This window comes from Bombus flavifrons, chromosome 13 (genome assembly GCF_040668555.2).
Source record: "Bombus flavifrons isolate JBK064 chromosome 13, iyBomFlav1_principal, whole genome shotgun sequence".
NCBI lineage: Eukaryota > Metazoa > Arthropoda > Insecta > Hymenoptera > Apidae > Bombus > Bombus flavifrons.
This window is the reverse complement of record NC_138454.1, coordinates 9,298,654-9,321,589: the sequence shown is the minus strand read 5'-3', so window position 1 is coordinate 9,321,589 and position 22,936 is coordinate 9,298,654. Positions and strand designations below refer to the sequence as shown.

Here is a 22,936-nt window from a genome sequence, read left to right as displayed (position 1 = left end):
GAAAATATGAAAAAATCATTCTTAATCCATTGAATATTTTTTTATTTGTTGAAAGAAAAATAAGAACAGGGCATAACAAATCGTAGGTCATAGTAGTAAATATTTAATGTTAAGAACAGCTTCGAAATGTAATATATAAGTCCTCATTGAACAAAGCTGTGAATTTAAATTTGAATTGATTCGAATATTACCTTGACTGCAATTCATAATTGCAATACAGCCATTGTCATCAATAAAATCTATTTTAATATCGAAGATAAAAAGAATTCATCTAAATACAATTATTTGCATAACAATCGCGATATTAGAAAATTCTTTGTATTCGACGAGTCTGTCAATGATTTTATTAAAGACGGACGCGTTTCTTGGAGAGATAAATATCTGGTATTTATTTGGTAAATCAAAGACAGTCCTGTTGACGTATTTTATGGTCTATCAATCGATATCAATCTCCTCGGGACTCGAATATTGTATACGCGGATATATGGAAATCAGAATTCGGATTAGCAAATAAGGTGAAAAGAAATGGGTGGAAGGAACCAGTTTTTAAACGTCTTTGGCCGGGTTCCTCCTCTTCGTTTCTTCTCTCCATTCTCTTTCGTACTTCATCGTCTATTCCCCTCCTTATCCCTCCCCCGTCTGTCTTTGCATTCGGCAAAGAGAATCCACTGTTGCAGTGTGGACTTTGTTCCCAAGCTTGACACCAAGTCTGCTGTTAACTTATCTTTCGGCTTCTCTGCAATCTCTTGAATAATCTGTGAGGTGTCAGAAATCGATCAGAGACGAACGATCGACGATAAAGCACTTCAAATACCTGCTATTTCGCACAACTGTTTCAAAGTAACATACTCTACTATTCCAGGACTGTTCTTACATCTCTGGCAATAAAAATCTTGTAGATGGAACAAAATCTTTAAAACTTACTTTTGGTCAGCTTTTCAATAAGAACACATATTCCAATCCGCGTTAAAAGGGGATTACTAATCACGAACAATATCGTAACAACAACGAAGAATCTTTTGAAGTGTTAATCGCGTATTAAAGAGACTGCTACGAAAATTAAATATAAATTTATCAAGTATTTTAAGTTCTTATTGTAGTTTCTATTACGTAATACTTTTGAGACATATCTTAAAAGATGAGCGAATTTCAGGATAGTATTTCATCGTTCTCTTGTGGTGCAACTCTTCTTAGTTAGTACGGTATTCTTCCCGTCGAATGTTCGACCACATTTCCATGGTCGTTTTGCAATCCGTTACAAAGGCTGGCTTGTTAGGTATCGTGGTATATACGACATGCACGATTTTACACTCTGGCGCTTGTGGTCGGTCAGGCCGCAAACATTTTTCGCGCCTCACAGAGACGAGCAACTCTTCGCGACGCGATTGATCTTCCAAGGAACATGCCAGATCGTCGGAAACTTTCTACAAACAGGTGCAGGTGACGAAAGGTACACAAGACGCTCTCGATATGTACTGGTTATTTCACAGATATATACACACATAGATATATACGTAGAGATAATATGGTCGAGCAAAAGTACACTACAAATGTAAAGTACAATGCTATTTTACGTAAATTATCCGTTTAAGAGAGACATTAGTATCTCAGATGGTATCAGTAAGATACTGTAGCGTATTCTATAACCTAGATTTCATGAAAGTTTCATATTACTCAATATATTTTCAAATTTCATTGTTTCAAGAGAACAACATTACTATATCACCTATTTTCTTAGAATATTGTCTCTTTTTTTATTAAATATTCTATAATGAAAAACTCCATATGATAGTAGAGCTTCTATTTTAAATGATGAAATATTAATTCTTATATATCCCAGCATCTAATACATTTTTTATTGCACTTCTATTTTGTTAATAGTATTGATTGATTGATTTCTTAGAAACTACGGGGAGTTCATTGAAGTAATTCATGGATTCTTGAAGAGAAACAATTTATCTTCATCAAATAATGAACGATAACCAGGTTTATTTGCGATTCCACGGTTACTTATGGGAGCTGAGATGAACGATTCTCCTCCGTGTTTAGCCGAAATCAACGCAAAAGTAGAAAACAAGCGCGTAATAATGGAATGGCTGGCGATTGCATTACTATTTTCGACCACGGGGTTCGAATGAAAGCCCGGTTGATGAATAATACATGATATGCGATAGATGTGTTGCCGTTGCTGTGGACCGAGTTTGTTAGTGAACTGTCTTCGATCTCCGTGTCTCGGGAAAGGAACTATATTTAATTTAGCACTCCAACGATAATACGTTAAATATATGTAGCAAACTGCCAACTGCTCTATTCGTGCACTTTTTGTTATTTTTTCTTATATTTATATATTACTAAACAAATTTAAAAAAAGCTATTGTATTCAAGGTGTTCCGGGTAATTCATCTGAAAATTTAACGAGCCATTTATTTTCTTTAACAGATCGGTGATATCTTAGACGGTGCACTGAGTCTTAAAAATTCTACGGCGATGTCTTCATTTTTAGAAATCAAAGTACTCAGTTCCTGAAGGAGAATGGGGTTGTTCTGGATACATCAGGCAACAGGTTTAACAGAACGGTTAATGAATAGTTGATAATAGTGTCCATTGTAGGCTGCGTGTCCGAGGATTGGCCCATCTAACAAATGGCCCATTGTTATCTCTTACGGCTCCTCGGTCTTCCTCTTGCTCTTTCTCTTCTTCGCCTTTTTCCTTCTTCATTCTCCTTTTGCCGTGCACGAAACGGGCGTGCATACAGGGTAATTCAGAAAAGAGAAACGATCTTCTCGCGCGCAGAGCTATTATTACTGTGTTTGGTCGGTTGAAAGATACACACGGTTCGATAACAGCCCATCAGTTGAATTCTTGGTATTTTTGATCGGTAAGTTAAAATAAAAAAAAAGCAACAAGCACCCCTCTTTATTCTTTTCTTCTTGCTTTCTATTCTAGTAACAAAAGAATCATATAGTGTATATAGAACTTTCTGCAGAATGAAATCTGGACAGTCTTACATCGTTTTTATGCGTCATAAGTGACAAGTAGGAAGAAAGGTGGAGACAGAAATAATCAATTTCACGGATATTGGAATATCCATCTAGCAATCAATATTTGTAGGCCGGAATACGTACTGAGACTCTAATAGCCAGGCGAAATTAGAGGATATTCAATAAACCATTGCACGAGAAAATTGAGCACTGTATATTATCGGCGAATTACGAAGGAAAGGCCGTTTCGTCGGATACACAACGTACAATTGATTCGAACGTATATTATACATGGCTCACGAACGGGGAAGCGAGTCTCGAGGGCCGTCCCCATGAGGAGCAACCGGTGCCGGTTTATTCCCGATCGAATGTTTTTGCCCGACCGTCGCAAACCTAATTGGATTCGCTACGAACCACCTGACAGTCGTACACGGCAGAGCATTACGCAAAACCGTGTACCGTCCCCAGCTTTTTAAATGTCGATCCGCCGACGGTCGGTCCGTTTCGAGCCGCATTAACGCAGGGGCTCGTCCGATCATGCTTGCAAAATCGAATCAGCTGTTGGTTACGCTTGTTAATTGTAACGAATAGATTGTATTAAAAGTTGATCTTTCACACGATTTTATAGGAACAATGAACCTACTTCGTGGAAGTAAAAATCCAGGGAAAGCAATCTATGCGCTGGATGATTTTTTGTTCTCCTTTTTTCTCTGAATGGAATTCTTGTTTTATTATAATAACATACGTTATAATATTTTATGCTACGTTGATCGAAATAATGTCTGATCTTGCGTTATATATTTTCATCTTATGTAGATACGATATACATGACATCTACCTATCATTGTAATTTTTACCTTGCAACGTACCCGAGTATCCGATCAGCGTGTGCAACTCGTATATACGATCCTTCTTTCTCATATGCACCGACCTTACCTCTTCTTTTCCCACAGGATACATACGCACACGACCTCGGATCCTACATGGACACACGGCTCCTCCGGCAGGCAGCCAGGCGCTAACGTCGATGCATGTAGCTGACGGCAGCGGCCAGATCGTGCTATGTTTCTGCGTCATCGGACCGCGTTCTCCTTTCATCCTTTTTCATCGTTCTCTTCTCACTAGGTAGACAACAATGATAGAATGATATCTCTACGGAGTGGGGAATACGGAAAAATGGGATTAGCAACCAGAGAAAGAATCCGGAAAAGTCGGAAAACTCTGAAAGAAAAAGAAAGAACAGGGTAGAAATTTGGGTAAAACAAAGAAGATGGAACAGGGACGAAAGTACATGGGAAAGAGACAAGAAAAGGAAATATTGGCGAAAGAGAGGACAAAGGAGAAAGAGGGGACAAGAAAAAAGAAAGAGAGAGGAATTCTCGAGAGATCAAGTTAGAGTACTGGCACAAAAAACCTGTCCCGCATAATTACATTATCGGTCACATCTCGTTCGACTTCTGTCCACAGTCACACAGCCCTTGCTTGGGAAAACGAATGCGTTCCCATATAATACAGGCCACCGTTGCTTCGAGGACGATGCAGCAAGGTCTTCAACGAAACTGCAGGGGGTCCGTGCCATTGTTCTTTATCCTATCTTTTACGGATTTTTGGTAGAAAACATGGAATATTCTGACAAATTGAATAGGAAGCATCGAACATTTTCTGTGATGGTTACTTTAGTTTGGGCCATTACTCTCTTCAATGGAACATGCTGATTCCTGTGGTGGAAAACGATGAGAACTCGGCGGTGAAAGAATGATCAATGGTCCTAGATTCATATTTTTTGGTTGTTTCAAGATTTTGATTTATTTATTTATTATTCATAATTTATTCTTTTCTTTATTGACATGGGAGATGTTACACAGGCATTGGAATGCGCGTTATCATAGTCGCTGGTAAACAGTCGAACACAAAGCGAAGTCACTTTGAAATTTTACATAACATTTTTAACGCAATGTGATACATACTCTCAATCTCTGTTGCACTACGGGGAGATGAAAGAATCTTTAACCAGATTGCTAAACTCTGAAAACTCTACTCCGTAGAAAAAATATTGAAACGATGACATCGCTGAAAAAATACATAATAATGTATCCCTTCTGGGAGCACTTTTATGCATCTTTTCATCGGAAAACGCATTAGGATCTTAATAGTACTAAGGTAATGTACAATCAAAAGTTAGCACGATAGACGCGCACATGTATGAACGAGCGTATTCTCTTTGTTTTGTTACTTTTGTCACAGTTCTATAGGTATAACATGTGCTGTCATGTCGTTGTAAAATGAACACGGTTTTGTAAAAAGTCTCGCATATATCATACTTTTTTTTTAAATATAAATCTGTGCTCACTACGCTAACACGGTGTCATTCCTTCGACGGTATAAATAAAACTGTTAATATGATCATAAAAAAAATCAGATCCAACACACGAATGCGTCGTGCTAGACGCTCATCGTACCTATCGTGAATACAAAAAACTTTCTATGTATATAACAAGTGAAATAAAGAAAAAGAAAAATATCAAAATATATTAAAAGTATCAAAAGACCAGTAACACGTATGAAAATATTGGAAGTTCACATAAGTTACCATGTGTTTCAGCCAACTAGAAATTCAAATCCTGATAGATATCATTTGGATACACTTTGAAACTATACACAAGATGCTACGATTAGAAAAATACGTTGAAACGTAATTATATACGACTATATTTTGACTTGGACGTCGGATGCTTATCCTGGCAAATATGTAATTTAATATAAATTTGTGATTAATCACGTTTAAATATATTACACGTCTCGCATCCTTTTATATACTTCATAATATCTTTATAATAAATTATTGTTTTCTTTCATTTACAATACATTCTTTTTTGTAGGCGCCTATATATTTACGTATATATTTATATATATAAAGTTCGTAAAAATTACGTGACGTCCAAGTCATTTGTACAGGATAATCGGCAAAAAAGACCCTGACAAATATAAACTGAAGATCAATGAATTTGTTCATTAAGTAAAATAAAATCTTTTTGCTAAAGATGGTAATCATCAAAATTTTAAAAGTCAGCTCGGAAGGACAATCATAATTCAGTTCGATTTCTTGTCGTAGGCTGAGAGGTGTGTACGATTTTGCATATATAGACTTTTACGAACTTTACGCGCACATGTATTGTAAGTATTCTATATTTTGTACCTTTTTTATTTTTGTACCTGATATATTTGCTCACGACACTTTTGCAGACAACCTGTACATTGCATTGAATAACTTAATACGGTAAATAAAAAACATTAAATTTATTATCGGAGAAAATAACGAACTCTATGAGTCTCATAATAACATTTCATACACTAAAATGTAATAATAGCTGCTCTCATGTGATCGCATTTTTTTAACACTAATTTTAATTAATAATCAATATAGGTCTCTATATATTCAATAGCTATTTCATATATTAAATTATATTCTATATTGATTGGATTATAATAAAATTACAAAAAATAAAGTAAACATTAATAAGAATAAAAAGAACTTTCATTTTCAGCTAAAGCACGTTTCACATACAAAAAGCAACAATTAGAGGCCATGTGAAATTTTTCGTTTTAAACTACCATAGTGCATGTACAATGTTCTTTTTTATATTCTAATAGTAGTAGCAGTAGTAGTAGTAGCAGTAGTAGTAGCAGTAGTAGTAGTAGAAGTAGTAGTAGTAGTAGTAGTAGTAGTAGTAGTAGTAGTAGTAGTAGTAGTAGTAGTAGTAGTAGTAGTAGTAGTAGTAGTAGCAGTAGCAGTAGCAGTAGTAGTAGTAGTAGTAGTAGTAGTAGTAGTAGTAGTCGTAGTAGTAGTAGTAGTGGTAGCAGTAGCAGTAGTAGTAGTAGTAGTAGTAGTAGTAGTAGTAGTAGTAGTAGTAGTAGTAGTAATAATAATAATAATAATAATAATAATAATAATAATATCTTTCATATACTTTTGTTATTCGTGTATCGTTAATGAAAGTGCACGTGCACAATAATTGTAGATAGTCACTGATTCTTTATATTTGGCCCTCTGTCGGCAGAGTAAAAATTGATTGCATCTAAAGGTTCTTAGAACAATTTTTTTCTCATTTTTCAATTAAAGTTAGTTTCAGTCCCGGCCAGATTGCGACACTATGCTCAATGTAAGTCCTTCCGTTTTCAAGATTGCATATAAGTAACACCAGTATGTGCCGTGTATTAACTAATTTTCGGGTAATACGAATTAATTATTGATACTGATTATCTTCATTTGAAAGACGTGAATCCTATATGCAGCCTTAAAAGTGCTTCTTCGTTTTTTGTGATACGCATACTTAGAACAATATAAACATAACTCGTATACCCTGTAATGGTCAGGAAGTGTCAATTTCCAATCTGGCCATGTCAAATGTTACGATCGATGCTAGAATACTTTCTACTATATTATGTCCATAAATAGCTTGCACGCTATGAGACACCTCTATCGTCTTTGGGTTTTATAATTAGTCAAAGATCTTCTCAACAAATTCATTAATTATAAATAATTTTCGATCGACTAACAAATTGTACTTTGGAACACACGCAATCACGTAGATGAAATAATCATCGCAGATCAACGTTTCTCAAAAATATTAAAAATTGCTGAAACACTCGAGTAACACATATCTAGACGTGTGTTAAATATCCATGAGGAATTACCTTTTAAACGACACGAATGTACAAACGTTGTGCATGACTTATATAGCCTTTACTCGGCTCGACATAGAAACATTTATACTTATCTTTCTATGTGAACTATAAAACCCAAAACCAAAATCTAATTGGCAGTATAGTGTTGGACGTTGCGCCCAGCGCAAGGTGCATAGCAGAGATGCTGCGGCTAGTAAGGATTGGATACCTTACTTCTGACAAAAAAACAATGTTTATGCGGTTTGAATAAGATAATACCAGAGGTTACACGTATGTGGCCATAGTGCCGCTTGGAATAGGCGGTGTTTCTTCCGGTCTACCTTTGGGCCCGTATTGTCCAATGAAAGAGCCGTCCTCCGTAAACCGCCCTTTAACAAATTGACCATCACAATTTATAAATTCGCATTAAAAATTATAATTTAAGAAACATAAACCATTAATGTTCCGATCTATTTTTAAATGTATCACTTAACCTACCTTACACTAACGTGGCAAATGCTTGTGAATTTGGTTCCTGTTTACGATGTCGACCATACTGACCAATGAATGATCCATCCTCGTTCATACCTTCTATATTAAGTCAAGCAACAAGCAAAATAAAATGAACAAACAAAAATATAACATAAATTAAGGTGCAAAAATAAATAATAAATATCTTATTCTATGTCAAAATGGATATAAAACAAGTATTTGTATTCATGCTGTTATGTGGATTTGTGGCGGCACTCGACACTAACTTCTACCGGGCAACAGTAGCGTAGTGGTTAGCGCCTGGCTATGTCGTACCGTCGCGTATTGGCTACGTCGTACCGTCGCGTATCGGTACTTTTGCCTAACACATCTTATCGAAATTCATAGTTTATTGTGAATACCCAATATGTATTAAAAATTGTATCTTGGTAAATAAACTCTAAAAACAATTATCTCGGACGCAACTACACCTCAGATTTACACATGTGGGAATTGAAATGCATATCTACTGAAATCTAATACTACTTACTTCAATTGTCTTCTTACCATTGTTAATGTAAATAGACTGTTATTATCTATTGAACTAACCTGTATCTCCCTCTCCATATTCTGCCATAGAATCAGTATCAGATTCAGGATGCTTTCCATCTTGATGGGAAGAAGATGCCAGAGACGCGCGACCGCCTGCTGATTTGGTATCTAAAGGTTGCGAATATTCATGAAAACCGCCTTCATCTGGATAATCGCCGCGCCCAGCAGCTAATTCTCTTTCATGTACGGCGTATTTTCCACCTCTATTACGTTTAATAACGCACACTATTATAAGTACCAAAAGAAGAAAGGCAATTGCTAACATCATTCCTATGAACCATCCAGCGGTTGCGACATTTTCTTTAGGCTGAATGATAGGTCCTTCGCTACTCGTTTCTACTTCTTGTGGTTCGCTTTCTGTGAAGTAGTTACCATCAACAGCAACGACAGACATCACATAAACTTCACCACTTTGAAGTCCTCGAATTTCGATCGTGTTCGATTGATATTCTGGTTCGGTCTGGAGTGGTATCGTTTCACCTTTGAGTTTATACTTCACAAAAAAGTGACTTCCTGGATTCCCATTAAGATTCAGCTGCCAGATAATTCTTACATTCGAGTATCCATTTTCCTTTGGAATAGCTTCCCATGTGAATTGTGGTATATCAGGTCGTTGAGATGTGCGTGTTTTTTGCTCGATAAAGTAACTAAGTGAGTATAAAACAATATGTTACCTCATACACATATATATAAAATTAAAGTAGAAAGCAATGATACATACTCATTTCCTTCACCAACTTTAGTTGTTGCTCGAACATGTACACGATATTTCATATCAGGTGCTAGAGCAGCCAATTTTGCACTGGTGGCTTCTGGGTCTATAATATGTGGTTTTCTCTCCAAAAGAGGTCCCAGTCTGGTTCCATTTACGGATTCATAATATATTCTATAGCCAGTCAAGATACCATTTGGTTCGGCAGGTTTTGTCCATGCTAAAAACAAAGCACTGGAACCCATTGGGAACGCCTCAAGATTGAGGACTGTTCCTGGGACACCTTCTGGTGTGTCAAAGCTTAAAGTTTCAGAAGGTGGCCCAGCATATCTAATAAATAAAAATAAAAAGATTATCGTTACAAATAATGTTACATATGAAAGTCTATAAACTGCTATTTTAAGATTCATTACCGTCCGTTGTATGCTAATATTCGAACATAGTTCTTGTTGAAGGGGACAAATTTGGTAACCAGTGCATGAGTCCTGTTACCACCTCTTATATCGATTTCTCGCATTCCCTTTTCACCGTCCTTTTCTGTCCACGTTTGAATCTTGTATCCTTGTAATTCGCCCCGTACCGATTCCTCGGGGACCGGATTCCACGAGAATTGTGCGCTTGTACTCGACTTTACTTGATTTAACGTAAAGTTACTCGGTGCTTGCAATGGTACTGCAACATTAAATGAATTTTAGGTAATATTAATTCTAAAAGAAATTGCAAGTACTATAAAAAATATAATAAAAAATCCACAAACCATCTTCTCCAGAGTATCCTGTTACTTCTTCAGGTGCAACTCTACATTCTCCTTTTTCATTAATAGCTACCACTTTAATCTTATATCTTTGATAAGTTGGTTGATTATCCACAACCAAACTGTTCTTCTTCCAATCATGTATGTCTTCTATTGTCCATTTTTCTCCTGGTATATCACGTCTATAGTATACTCTATACATGAATTTGGGTGCATTGTGTTCAATTTGTGGCATTACTGTCCAAGATATAACCAGATTTTGTGGTGTTGTTCCCTTGCCCATAACGTTGTCGGGATTCGTAAAAGGAACGTCTTGTAACGTAGTACATACATCGCTATGCGGTGAGGGCAACGATGGACCTATTTTATTCCATGCTAATACACGGAATGTATAGTTAGCCCAAGGCGACATCGGAACATCGTATGTTTGTTCAGTTGATGGAACAGGATCTTTCGATATCTCCCATGTATCTGGAGTGAAACTGGTATTATGTTGAATAGTGTATCTCAAAATTGGTGCTCTGTTATCACCCATTGGAGTCCAATGTATAGTAGCTGTAGTCCCTGCACAATTAACACTAACTAACTTTGGCGGATTTGGTACATCTTGTACAACTAGTGTAGCTTGTGCCTTTGCCTCATCCAACTCAGTATGAGCAACGCAAGTGTAAGTACCGGTATCTAGTTCAGTCGTTTTTGTAATCATTAAAGAATAATCAGTACTCCGGATAAATCGTGGTTCCATCTCAAAATCGATGGGTTCGCCGTTACTCAACCAATCGATTGTAAGTGTTAAACTGGAATCTGTAACAGCGTTACATCTAAAAGTTGCAGTAGAACCTGCAGCAACTTCGTAATCCTCTGGTTCATCTGTGATCCTAGTATGTTCTTTTACTGCTAGATTACCAGAGGCTTCTATTTCTCCGAATTTATTGGACGCATGGCATGTATAGGTGCCTGCATCTAAGAATATTACGTTCTCAATTTCTAAGTCACCAGAATCTAAAGTCTTGTATCGTCCTCCAGTTAGTTCTTGTCCATTTCGAATCCATTTTACAGCAGGTTTCGGTGCTCCAAATACACGGCAAGTAATTCTCACAATTTTACCATCGACTGTAGCGATATCAGCGGGGGGTTGAGTAATTTCGGGTTCTAAAGCTAAAACATTTACGTACACATCTTTGTATACATAACCCAATGAATTTGTTGCATTGCAACCATAGTTTCCTGTATCCTTTTTAGTCAACTTTTCAATAATGATAGAATTTGGTGTAACTTTCCTGCGTGGATTTGGAGGTGCTTCTGATATTGGTTTGCCATTATGAATCCATTTTATCTCAGGGACAGGTACTCCATTAGCAGCACACTTGAATTCTACAGTTTCGTCTTCTGCTGCATTTATAATCTCAGGCTCGATAGTGAAATATGGTACCGCCATTACTTGCAAATGTATAGAATACGATTTCGCGTCACCCACTCCGTTTGAAGCTTCGCAAGTATACGTTCCTTCGTCTTTCGAATTAACATGTTTAATTATCAAAGATTTACCATAATTTCCTTGCATTATTCTATCGTTAGTTTTAATTACTTCGCCATTTTTACTCCACACTATTTGTGGTAATGGTGTTCCACCATGTATGCAATATAATTCAATTTTTTTGCCGCGTAAGGCAACTTCATTTTTTCTACTCACATATTGTTTAACGGGTTCATATTTATTTTGACTAGCAGATATTCCCGAAGAGATAACGTTCAATAAAACTCTATTACCTAATTTATATTCATTTCTGAATACAGATGTAGCTGCACACGCATAATAAAAATCATCAGAAGCATCATTTCTTGTAACATTGCTGAACCAAAGGTTCCCTTCAGGATCTAAAGTCATTCGCGAATTATTGATCGACTTGATGCCTCCAGCAGTATCTTGAATTAACCAATATACATTTGGTTTTGGCCAACCATCTGGTGGTTGGCAAGTTAGTTTAAATGGCTGTCCTTCATTTGCATCCAGACTTATAGGATTCTGATCTTTGAACGAGTTCAATTCAGCTTTTCTAACAAAAACTGAATTAGACGTTGCAATTCCCCATTCATTCTCTGCAAAGCATTGATATTGACCCAGATCTTCATCTCGTGGTCTAGAAATCACCAGTGTACCTCTACCAGGTTGCTGAGATATACGGTCATCATATGCTGGCCACTCAAAATTCTTTCCATTTTTAATCCATCGATACCTACATTAAATCAATAAATATGAATAAAAAATCAAGATTGGTCAAATACTCAATATTATCATTATTTATGATTACTGTTATGCTAAAAATAGTATGATATTGATCATGAATAGATGAGAATAAATCATAATGCGGTAATGATATTTTCTATTTTCCTTCAATATATTGTTAGACCACTCCCATGCATCTACAGTTCACACCACAAGTAAGGTATCTTTATCAGTACTAGTAACTTTATACCCCCTAAGGCTATGAGGTCATCCTGGTAATTAAGACCAGTTACTCTGGCTTCTTTGCAGGACAGAGATAGTGGACTTACATGTAAGTGCAATGAAACTACATGAATGAAATATTCCTGGAAAATATACTATTAATGTTGCACTACTGCATTAATTCTTTATAAAATTTCTGCTTTTCTATAATCAACATTTAAAATTTAAATCAATGCAATAAATAGTTCTTTTTAATGTAGTATCATTTTTATCTTTTTCCTAAATATTATATTTTTATTTGCAAAATAATAACAAAGTAGCAAGACATATTTTAAGGTTTTATTTATTTTCTAATTAAATGAACTTTACCTTGGAGCAGGTTCTCCTTCTGCTTCACATTCAATTAAAAATGGTTTGTCATTCTCATTAATCTTCGCTTGAGCCACTTGAAATAACTGCTCATCTGTTGGGGGTTGTTTGGATATCCGCGGTGGAGATTGGACTAATAAAAGATACAAATGACACATGTGCATTATTGTTACACACTATGAAACAATTTGCTGATATGCACTTAGTAAAATATGTTACATATGTTATTGCTACACATATAACATATGTGCTATATAGCAGTAACTATGTTTTTATAGCCATTGAATAAATTTAAATAGAAATGCTTTAAAATATAGTGAAATGTTATGAAATTAAAGTGCATTCTTAGAACAATATAATCTCCTAACTCAATGCATTATAATCGTATTAAACTAAATTCACTTAGTGTTACATACCTTGTAAAAGCAAGTGAAAGCAAAATATGTATTTTTTATAATTTTCTAATGATTTAAAAAAAATTGTTTGTGATTAAAAGTTCATAATTAAAGGAAATTTGTTTTATGTGAAAACAACTAGCTGCATCTGATAAGCTTGCTACTGTTTTCACCTCCTATAATATCCAGAATATGGACTATAATTAAAAATCACAGATTGCTATTATGAAAACTGATTGATCGTAACAAGTATTACTTCGAATTTATTGTGACCGATATAAAACGTGATGACGGAATTACACTCACTTAAAGCCGATGCCTGCAGTACTAGTGTTGAGATAATACACACGATGAACTTCATGATCGACCGGTATTCTCTTGATCTAGAAGTAGAAGATTTTCTTAAATATTTCAATCGTACAAATTTCGGGAAGAAGCAAAATATATTTTAAGAAAACATTTATAAAAATTGCAAATTTTTCGTCATATAGGTAAAAACTAGAATCTATTATATGAAATCAAATTAAAATTTCATTTCGAATTCCTTTTAAGAAATATAAATTATTAATTTGAACATTCTTTCTATAGATTTATCCATATTAATCTTTGTGATTCAAACGAATCCGACAACTAAAGTTGTCACGTTAGAGGCCTTGTAAACCCTATTGGCATTCGCAAGTAACTTTTTTTGGTACAACACTGGGCTGCATTTTATTTGAATCACATTGTATACACGCGTATACAAAGAATATGAATCGTGCGCAGGAATGTCAGAATGAATATACAATATGACATTAACGATTTTGTTCGAAATAAATGTGTTAACGTTAGAACTACCAATGACTAAGGTATAAACCGCATTCCAAAGAACTCAAGCCGAAATATAAAAAGATACACAATGCAAGAGAAGAAAAACAAGCCTTTATCCGGTATACATCGTCAAAAATTATTAAAATGTCTAAAAATACGTCATAGTAAATCTGCAAAATTTCTATGAAAAATGATCAATTTATCATTTTGACGATATTCAAGTAGTTCTAACTTTAAATAGAATTTTCAAATCCCCTGGCGAATAGTTGCCAATGGAGATGTGAGAAATGGGCGTGCTCTCCGCGTAAAAAACCAACGAACAATATACATATGTAGAAAACTAGACATGTGTCATCGGACCGGCTAATAGTGTATCCATCAGCAGCTTCTTAAAAGTATCATGCAAAATCTACGTTATTTTTCCATATTTTTTCAGTGAAACTAGATAAAATAGAACAAGTATATGTAACAATGTTATGTATTCGCTTCAGGATCGCGCACAATCGTTGGAACAGGTGATGGTGTTACGATGATCTCACCGAAGTTGTCCTTCGAAATCACAACATCGCCGATGAAAATTTTACCGCCGTTCCGTTCGTCCACCTGTTTCACGACACGTTTGCTTTATTCTTACGACGTTTAAAGGAATCTGAATCGATCGACCGCTACTTAGAAAACAGATATCCCATGGGGACCAAAAGGGAAAAAAGGGAACACACGGGGCTGGGCAAACGGGCACACCCGCGAACTAGCATTGATCGCCGACGCTTCGTTTGTTCGTTTCACTCAATACCTTGGTTATTACTCGATATCTCGATGTACGTCACTAATCAATTGTACGTTTCTTCACGTCAATGACAATAGCTCACCTATCTCAACGTTTTAAGACGTGTTTGATTATAAAAATTCCGTCATCACCAAGGCATCATCGAAAAACCACTGACTCGCACACGTAACGTAGCGCACCGTACGGTACTGTACACTAGTGTGGATGTGCACGTTGCATGTATTGCAGACTCGATCCCCACCTAGTGTCTTCGGTCACACCGACTTACACTGCTAAGTTTTCACTGAACTTTAAGGTCCGCTCACATAGGAGTGTAGCAGTATTTCGCTATCTAGCCACGGGTCATCACCAAACCTGGTCAGTTAGCAAGATACGATCTGCATTACGGTTCTCTTATACTTTTGATCTAATATTATTAGTAAAATTTTACATTAGTTATAGATTAGGATTAATATATTCTTTTTTTAGACAAAAATAATAATTAATGTTTGATGATTAAATAAATGGAACTTTAGAAGTAAATTTTATGAATTACAAGTCATCCGATTATCCTATTTTACCTGAAATCGTAAAGATATAAACTGTTATAATCCATCACTTGTAACTTGTCAATTCAGTAATATTATTATTTGGAAAATTATAGCGCAAAGAGGTCCAGCGATTCTATCTTCTAAATCTACATATATCCATCGAGCTCTCAAAACTTTGAAATCTATGAAGATTTTTAGAACATTCAAGATCAAGGTATTCGAAACTTATCGAAACATTAACGATTTAAGATTTATTAAAACCTTAGACAGTTTCTAATACTGAATCATGCCAAAAATAGTTCGAATCTTAACAATATTGTAAAACTTCGATTTGTTTCGAAATTGAGATTTAAACACTCATTGCTATAGAAATTCAACCAAGATATCATGGCTCCAATATCTAAAGGTTTGTCAATCTTTATAAAAACGATTAAATGTCAGGTCTCGTACAAATACACACACGCACATGCACACATATGTAGTGTCAAAGTTCCGCTCCACTTCCAAGAAATGGTGGGGATAGTGATGTTAGTTAGCAAGGCGGAATTCCGGCCAGTTAATAAGACACTACTGCATTCTATGAAAAGAGTTGACATTTATAAGACCAATGCAGACGAGTATAAGAATTTTATATAGCAAACTAGTCGTTCATTATATAGTTTATTAATACTGCTTTATTGAATAATGTCAAATACTTACAATCTTTTTATAAAAGTCTTCCCTTCGCAGGTTAAACAAACGGTGTGAGTATTCCTTTATAGGAATGAGTCTTTATAGTCTCTTGGCCAATAACGGTCGAGACAAATCGAAGGCATCTTGTCGCGCCAGATTCAAAAAAAGCGCGCCTCCTAAGCAAACGTAGCTACTATGTATAGCCTGTATAGGATCTTAAAGTGCAGCTGTGTATACTTTGCAAAAAGGGGGAAGTGATATATTTTAGACTTGATACGTGTCAAAGAGAGGTAAACGATGCATCTTTACGTGAGCTGTCATACCTTTGTCAACTTCTAAATATGACAAAACTTTTCAAGTTTGAAATTCATATTTAGTAGGTAATGTGGTTTTTTGAGACATGAGTGTAACAGAGTTTATCACGATAATATTTTATAAAAGAGAGATAAAAAGCTTAATGTAAAAATGACAAATGATTGTATAAGATGAGAAACTGTGCCATTAATTAATTATCGGTATATTATCGTATATATGATAAGTATGAGAACAATTGATATATAAATGGTATTCCAGGTAAAGAGATACAAATATTATAACAAGATAACTAACACATGTATATTCTAAGATCCAATAGCAAATCTCTTCTGTGATAAGAAATACGTCTGAGTCTGAGCAAATTTAAACTTCGATCGAATGCTCGATATAAAAATATAGGTCGAGCCGTATGCTATGACTTACACGGATATTCAATAAAATTGATGATTTTCATTGTATTGTAGAAAGCCAAGATGCAAAAATTATCATGTCTCTGAATACAAAATATGTTAACAATTATGTACGTAATCGTATTTGGTTTTCGTATCAGTTCAGACCACACACAGAGAGACAACGAGCGCTGCTTACAAAACACTTAACCGCATCGTTTCTTTTGGCGTTAATTGATAGACCGTGTGCAAAGAATATCTTCTATGATAAAAGAAGTTGATGTTCGTACTGAATATCATATCTCTTTCGTTTTATTTGATTTTCCCGTTCCGTTAATCGCATTTATTTCTTGCATTAAAAGTTATATAATATTTGTTATATTTAGGCATCAAAATAAAGTTGTTGTAGGAAGTAAAGTAGGAAATAGTGAAGGAAGTAAACTATATTTGTATATAATTTGCATCTATTCATCTGTCTTGGATAAATGACAAGTTTAATAATTTCTACTTCATTCACAATTCTTGTTTGACACTTGATCCTCAGTGTAGATAATTTGGCAAAGTATCAAAAATTGCAGGGCGGTTTATAGGACATGTAAAAGCATTGTCACAAATTTAGATTGAGCTACACGAAACCGACAAACTTAAACGTATATTTTAGATTATTATATTAAAACATGATTTCCTTGCTATTGTAAATTTATTGCTTTATTATCAATTTACAAAATAAAAATTTAATGAATACATATTATATAAACGATAATAATAGTAGGATTAATGATAGAAAAAGGTCGTCCAATCTTCTTCATACTGACTTTGTACAATTTGAAAATAAAGAATAAGCCTTAATGTGTATTTGCATCTTAGGTACTTTTCTGATTAGTCAGTTTAATCAGTAACACTTAATTTCATTAAAAAACATGATATAATAAAAATAATTTAAATATACAACAGTACAATTAAATACATTGTATATCTATTTAAAATCTATTTAAAAGTAATGGAGTCTTGCATGTTTGTATAAATTAAAAATCATTTTGTAATTATTTATACATTTAAGATCTAGTTATTTTCCTCTTGTTTCATGATACACTATATTACACTATATAAATAATACAATAAATTGAATTCTCCTAATTATTAAAATTATACAATTTGATACTGTTCTGGTTCTACTTCATTTATATGTCGTAAAAAGAACGTGACTTTAACTTGTTCAACGTGCCGACAAAGTTTCATAGCTGAACTCGTTCTCAACTTCATGTGTTGTGTAAGAGAGGGTAGATTTAATAGTAAAAATGCTAGCCCATCAATTTCCTGTAAAAGAAGAAAAAGGAAAATAAATTATTAGAACTATGCCGCTTAAGAATTTATATTCCTGCATACATTACCTCTTCTTTCACATCCTCTGCAATGTCTTTGCAATCATTCGTTTTTCTTAAGTATCTGAAGACATCATCTACACTCCAAAATAATGGATTCGAATCAAGTTTCCGCGTTTTTGGACGCCTTTGTTTCTTCTGCATCATCACATATTCTGATTCTCCATCTGAGCCATCAGATTCAATACTTGTATCCCCATCTCGTTCTCTCTTACTTGCTCTAGTAACAGTGGAACTTTGGCTAAATTTTGATGAATGCTGTTTATTATTTAAACTATTAGGACTTCGCCTGTCTTTCATCTTCCTATTATCGTTAAATGAACTTCCAGAATCATCCGATGCGTTGCTCGAAGGTGGCTCAGTTTTAAATTCATCTGATTTTTCTCCTTTCTCTAAACCTTTCTGGATCATGATATCTATCTCAGAAAGTGGTGGTCTTCCATCGAGCGTTTCTTCAAGCCCTGATACGTGTTTGGCTAAATCTAATGACATAAATGGCATTTCATCTTCTTGCTCGAAATCTTCATGAGTCTCTTTTTCTCTGTTTGCCCATCTTCCTCGTCTCCTTTTTCGCCTACCACCCCATGGTTTTGGTTTTTGTACCATAATACTCGTGTAACCCTTTGGCTTACCTCTTCGTCCGGTACCAACAGATGCTGCTAAAATAAAAAGTTAATTAGTATTAACAAATCAATTGAAATGAAGATTATAAATGAACCACATATATGATAACCTAAATATAAAAGAAATTACACTTACTGAATTTTGCTTTTGATGTTTTGTGACACTTATCCGGACATTCATTTTCAGGTACATACAAGGGACCAAATAAATTTGGACATACCATTAACTTTTTGCAAATATTTCTGCAAAAATCAGCCACCATATCTCCGGATGTAACTACAGCAACACTCGCGCGATATGTATTGTTTTTATGTTTGGCTTTTAAAACTTCTAAATGGTATCCTGGATCTGGTTTAGAATCACATTGAAGGACCTTTAATATCCGAGCACTTCTATATCCTACAGATACGATCATTGATAAAACTTCTCTCATAACTAATATTACAGGGCCAGGTCCTACTGCTTTTGGTAGGGTTGCTAATTTCCCTTTAGAAATCATAGGGCCTGTGAAACAACGATAATTAAAATATATCTTTGGACACCAAAGTGAAGAACGTGGTTCAGATATTGGTATATCTAGAATGTTGGTCTTTTTTTCTTCCTTCACGGGCATTTGCAGTTGTTTACAAACTTCCATATAATCTTTTGGTGGTTTCAATGGATAATGATTAGATTCACACCATCCAACAGGAAATATTTGTAAGGAACACATATCGACTATATGTTCTGGTCTTGTATTTTCGTAATTATCTAACTTCAACCATAAAAGATTGTCAACAATTTTTGTAATATGTGCGGCACATATGACATTTTCACATTCTGGATCAACTGCTTCTAACCGCATACTACATTCAAAGCGTGCATCAGTGGCACTTTGTCTTTCTGGAAATAACTTTTCTTCTGCAGCAGTTGCTTGGGTATCTTTCAAATATTCGTCCCAATCAAATTCGTCTTCTTTTGGAGTCCAACCATTTGGATGCACAATTCTAAAAAGCGTTAAAATGTTACATTATAAGGCATGGATCAATTATGAAGATTTAAAAGCACTGAGGATACATAATTTAGAAAATAATTATTTCTTCGTATTTAAATAGTTTTGCATTTCTGATACTAAATACAGGGATACCTATTTTCACCTTTTCTCTGCCAATATCTTTTTAGATTGCATTGTTTTAGAAGGATACTTGGAAAGTTTACTTATTGTTGCTGTCACAAGGAATAGACTTACTTGATATCATGTTTTTTTGCCCATCCAACTGGAAATATATATGGATGTTCTGCTGTACAAAGCCAAGTGTTTTTCTCTGTACTGTTGTACATACAGTTTTCAATATCCATTCCCTTTGACAACTCATCATATGTATCAATGTGTACAAGGAAATAAGTGTCATCAAATACTTTTATAACAGTAGCTGGGCATATTTTTATCTGATCAATTGGGCTCAATGCTTCTAATTTCATACCAACTTTAAATTCATGTTTCGGATGATCTACAGTATTATGAAATAATTCTTCTGGAAGATCATAGTTTTTTGGTATAGACTCTAATAAATCTTTCCATTCTTCATATGTGTGCATTTCTACTATAGAACTGGGTGGTTCTAGAAACCAAGTAGAATTAGATTTAGATGCAAACCCATAAGGATGAAGATGTTCTGATGTACAGAACATCCAAAAATCTTTACGTGATGAACCAGGAGTATCATATCTTAATAAAAGTCGTCCTCCTACATTTTCTATAATCTAAAGAAACACAAAATTAATTAAATGGTACTTATGGAAATAATAATATAAAATTTGTACATTATTTCTTACCGTAGCTACCCATAATTTATATGGATGTAGTATATCACTAACTTCAACTTTCATGCCTTGCTTGATTCTCTCTGTCATGCTTAGACCATCCTATATGGAGACAAAAATTAAAATTTGAAAATTAAATTATAATTTTATTTTTATATAAAATTTTTTACAAATTTTTAACTAACTCCTGATAACATTTCTGATGGAATACTCCGGGCTGTTGTTAAAAATTCGGTCAATCTTTCCACGCAGTCTGGGGACCTTTGAAGAATAATATCAGTTGGTACTAATTTTTTATTATTTTGCACACACCAACCAAGTTCATGAGCAGCTTCCTTAGTAAGGTTGAACCAAAATTCCAATGATCTATCATCTCCACCAAAATAGCGTAAACGTAATAAAGGACCACATGCCATGACAATAGAAGCCACCCAGTAATTGGTGTCTTCCTCATCTGCATTTTTTGGAATTGGCACCTCAAGGGACATACCAATTTCAATACCACTCTGAAGTGTCAGCTCAACATGTGGAAACATAATTTGTGGTACTTCAACACTGTTTGTAGCATCAAGATAATCTTGCCAAAAGAAGCCATATTCTGAAAAATGGATTTTAATTACAGATTTCTTCAGGTATAATTTTTAATTATTAGAATTTATGAAATTTGTTAATATTTATATTTAAATATATTATATCATTTATTTTTAATTATAATATGTCAAATATAACAATAATAATAATAATAATAATAATTAATAATAAGCATGAATATACTAAAAATAAAAATATTTCTATTAAAAAAGTATATATATATATAAAAATATACTTTTAATTTATTGAAATACATTATTTTTTATTTTTAATGAAATATATTTATTATAAAATAATTGTTAAAATGACACGTAATTTTATTTTAAAAAATATATATCTTGTGTGTCTAAAAACTATATATCTAATACTCATAAATAGATTATAAGATTCGTCATTATCATGACGATATGATTAATAAAATAAAATAAATTTCACTTGCGCGTCTAATTAAGGATTTCATGAAATTTACATTCCTGCAATACGTTATTATCAAAAACTCTGCGAACGTGATTAATGTCTTCTAATAGAATCAGTGTTAAACGGTCAGAGTCATTTCAAAAACTTTAAAAGGTTACCGAATAATCATAATTTTATTACAAATAACATTGACGTTATATAATAAAAATTGCACGAACGAAACAGTGTAAAATAATCACAAATGCAAATTAATTTAATCTTACCTCCTTCTTGCACTTTCTCTTGTGATCGGTTTTCGCAAGGTTCCATGACTTCGTTATAATATTATAAGCCTGCACATAAATACATTAAAATCAATTTCCATCGCGGCCCCGTTAATTGGGCAGCGGATAGATTTTTAATTTCTATTAAACTTCCTAATAAATCGTCGAACAATTTACTACTTACCTTTTTTGTAGTAAGCGCTTATTTTCGAAATTTGCGTAGTGTTTGTTTTAATGAAAAATAGTATCCTCAATCGTAGCTGTTCGTGCCGCTCTATACTGGTCTACTGTATGCGTATCTTTCTCTTTTGTTTTCTATCTCTCTCGTGCGGTACGCTTGGCGCATTCGTCCCGAACATCAGACCTACCTACTTTGAATTGGGCAACATTTTGAATGTACCTTCAATTATATTTTCTGAAACTACTACTAGCCTTGTTCTATCTATATCTTTGTCTATGCCTCTTCCGGCAATTCTTTTTAATATTTACCTAACACCAATAACGGTATCCTCCAACAATAGGTACCCTTGCCTTAGGTATATCTTGCTTTCCATACCGTATGAAGTATAACTGTCTACGATTATTCATCGGATTTCATTTTTCATTTTAAATATTGCAAGTTTATTATCTATCACGAGAAAGACATTATCGATCTTTTAAATGATAAGATTTACAAGCCTCAGCGATCATTAATGATATTGTTACGCAAAAATTTATCTTCTATTTTTTGTTTATTTCTTTTGTGTTAATATTGATCCACTATAGTCAATTGTTTAGTAAGATTGACCAGTTGTAACGAAAAAAGCTTGTTAAGCGCAATATAGATTATTTTATACTTATATATATATATATATTGTAAGCTTGTATTTCGAATATAGTCGTTGTATTAATTTGAACACGTGGTTGTTCATATATTACATATTTGATATATATATACGTAATTAA

The 22,936-nt window shown here is 34.2% G+C and overlaps 3 protein-coding genes across 6 annotated transcripts; all 3 read right to left on the bottom strand.

Annotated features, from left to right (window-relative positions):
• Nucleotides 1–4,807: 4,807 nt before the first annotated feature.
• On the bottom strand, nt 4,808–7,667 carry LOC138186297 (uncharacterized). The gene has a single exon (XM_069126032.1). It carries the CDS (start codon nt 6,943–6,945, stop codon nt 6,619–6,621), a length of 327 nt encoding a protein of 108 aa, XP_068982133.1. The 5' UTR covers nt 6,946–7,667; the 3' UTR covers nt 4,808–6,618.
• Nucleotides 7,668–7,812: 145 nt separating this feature from the next.
• Nrg (Neuroglian) lies at nt 7,813–15,243 on the bottom strand. 3 transcript variants are annotated; one of them, XM_069125963.1, is made up of 9 exons: nt 15,088–15,243; nt 13,715–13,791; nt 13,014–13,146; nt 10,199–12,432; nt 9,855–10,113; nt 9,451–9,771; nt 8,727–9,376; nt 8,145–8,237; nt 7,813–8,035 (listed from the first exon to the last, which is right to left on the bottom strand). In XM_069125963.1, exons 2-8 carry the CDS (start codon nt 13,767–13,769, stop codon nt 8,146–8,148), a joined length of 3,744 nt encoding a protein of 1,247 aa, XP_068982064.1. In that variant the 5' UTR covers nt 13,770–13,791; nt 15,088–15,243; the 3' UTR covers nt 7,813–8,035; nt 8,145. The 3 variants fall into 3 exon arrangements, with proteins under 3 accessions (XP_068982064.1, XP_068982062.1, XP_068982063.1); XM_069125961.1 differs by lacking the exon at nt 8,145–8,237; XM_069125962.1 differs by lacking the exons at nt 8,145–8,237; nt 15,088–15,243 and adding an exon at nt 14,758–15,003.
• Nucleotides 15,244–17,879: 2,636 nt separating this feature from the next.
• LOC138186282 (scm-like with four MBT domains protein 1) lies at nt 17,880–22,674 on the bottom strand. Of its 2 annotated transcripts, none has more exons than XM_069125979.1 (9): nt 22,481–22,674; nt 22,177–22,362; nt 21,992–22,062; nt 20,906–21,318; nt 20,733–20,822; nt 20,146–20,660; nt 19,053–19,903; nt 18,303–18,949; nt 17,880–18,228 (listed from the first exon to the last, which is right to left on the bottom strand). In XM_069125979.1, the coding sequence occupies exons 3-9, from the start codon at nt 22,035–22,037 to the stop codon at nt 18,058–18,060; spliced, it is 2,733 nt and encodes a 910-aa protein (XP_068982080.1). In that variant the 5' UTR covers nt 22,038–22,062; nt 22,177–22,362; nt 22,481–22,674; the 3' UTR covers nt 17,880–18,057. The 2 variants fall into 2 exon arrangements, with proteins under 2 accessions (XP_068982080.1, XP_068982079.1); XM_069125978.1 differs by having other exon boundaries at nt 18,303–18,952; nt 22,481–22,671.
• Nucleotides 22,675–22,936: the final 262 nt, after the last annotated feature.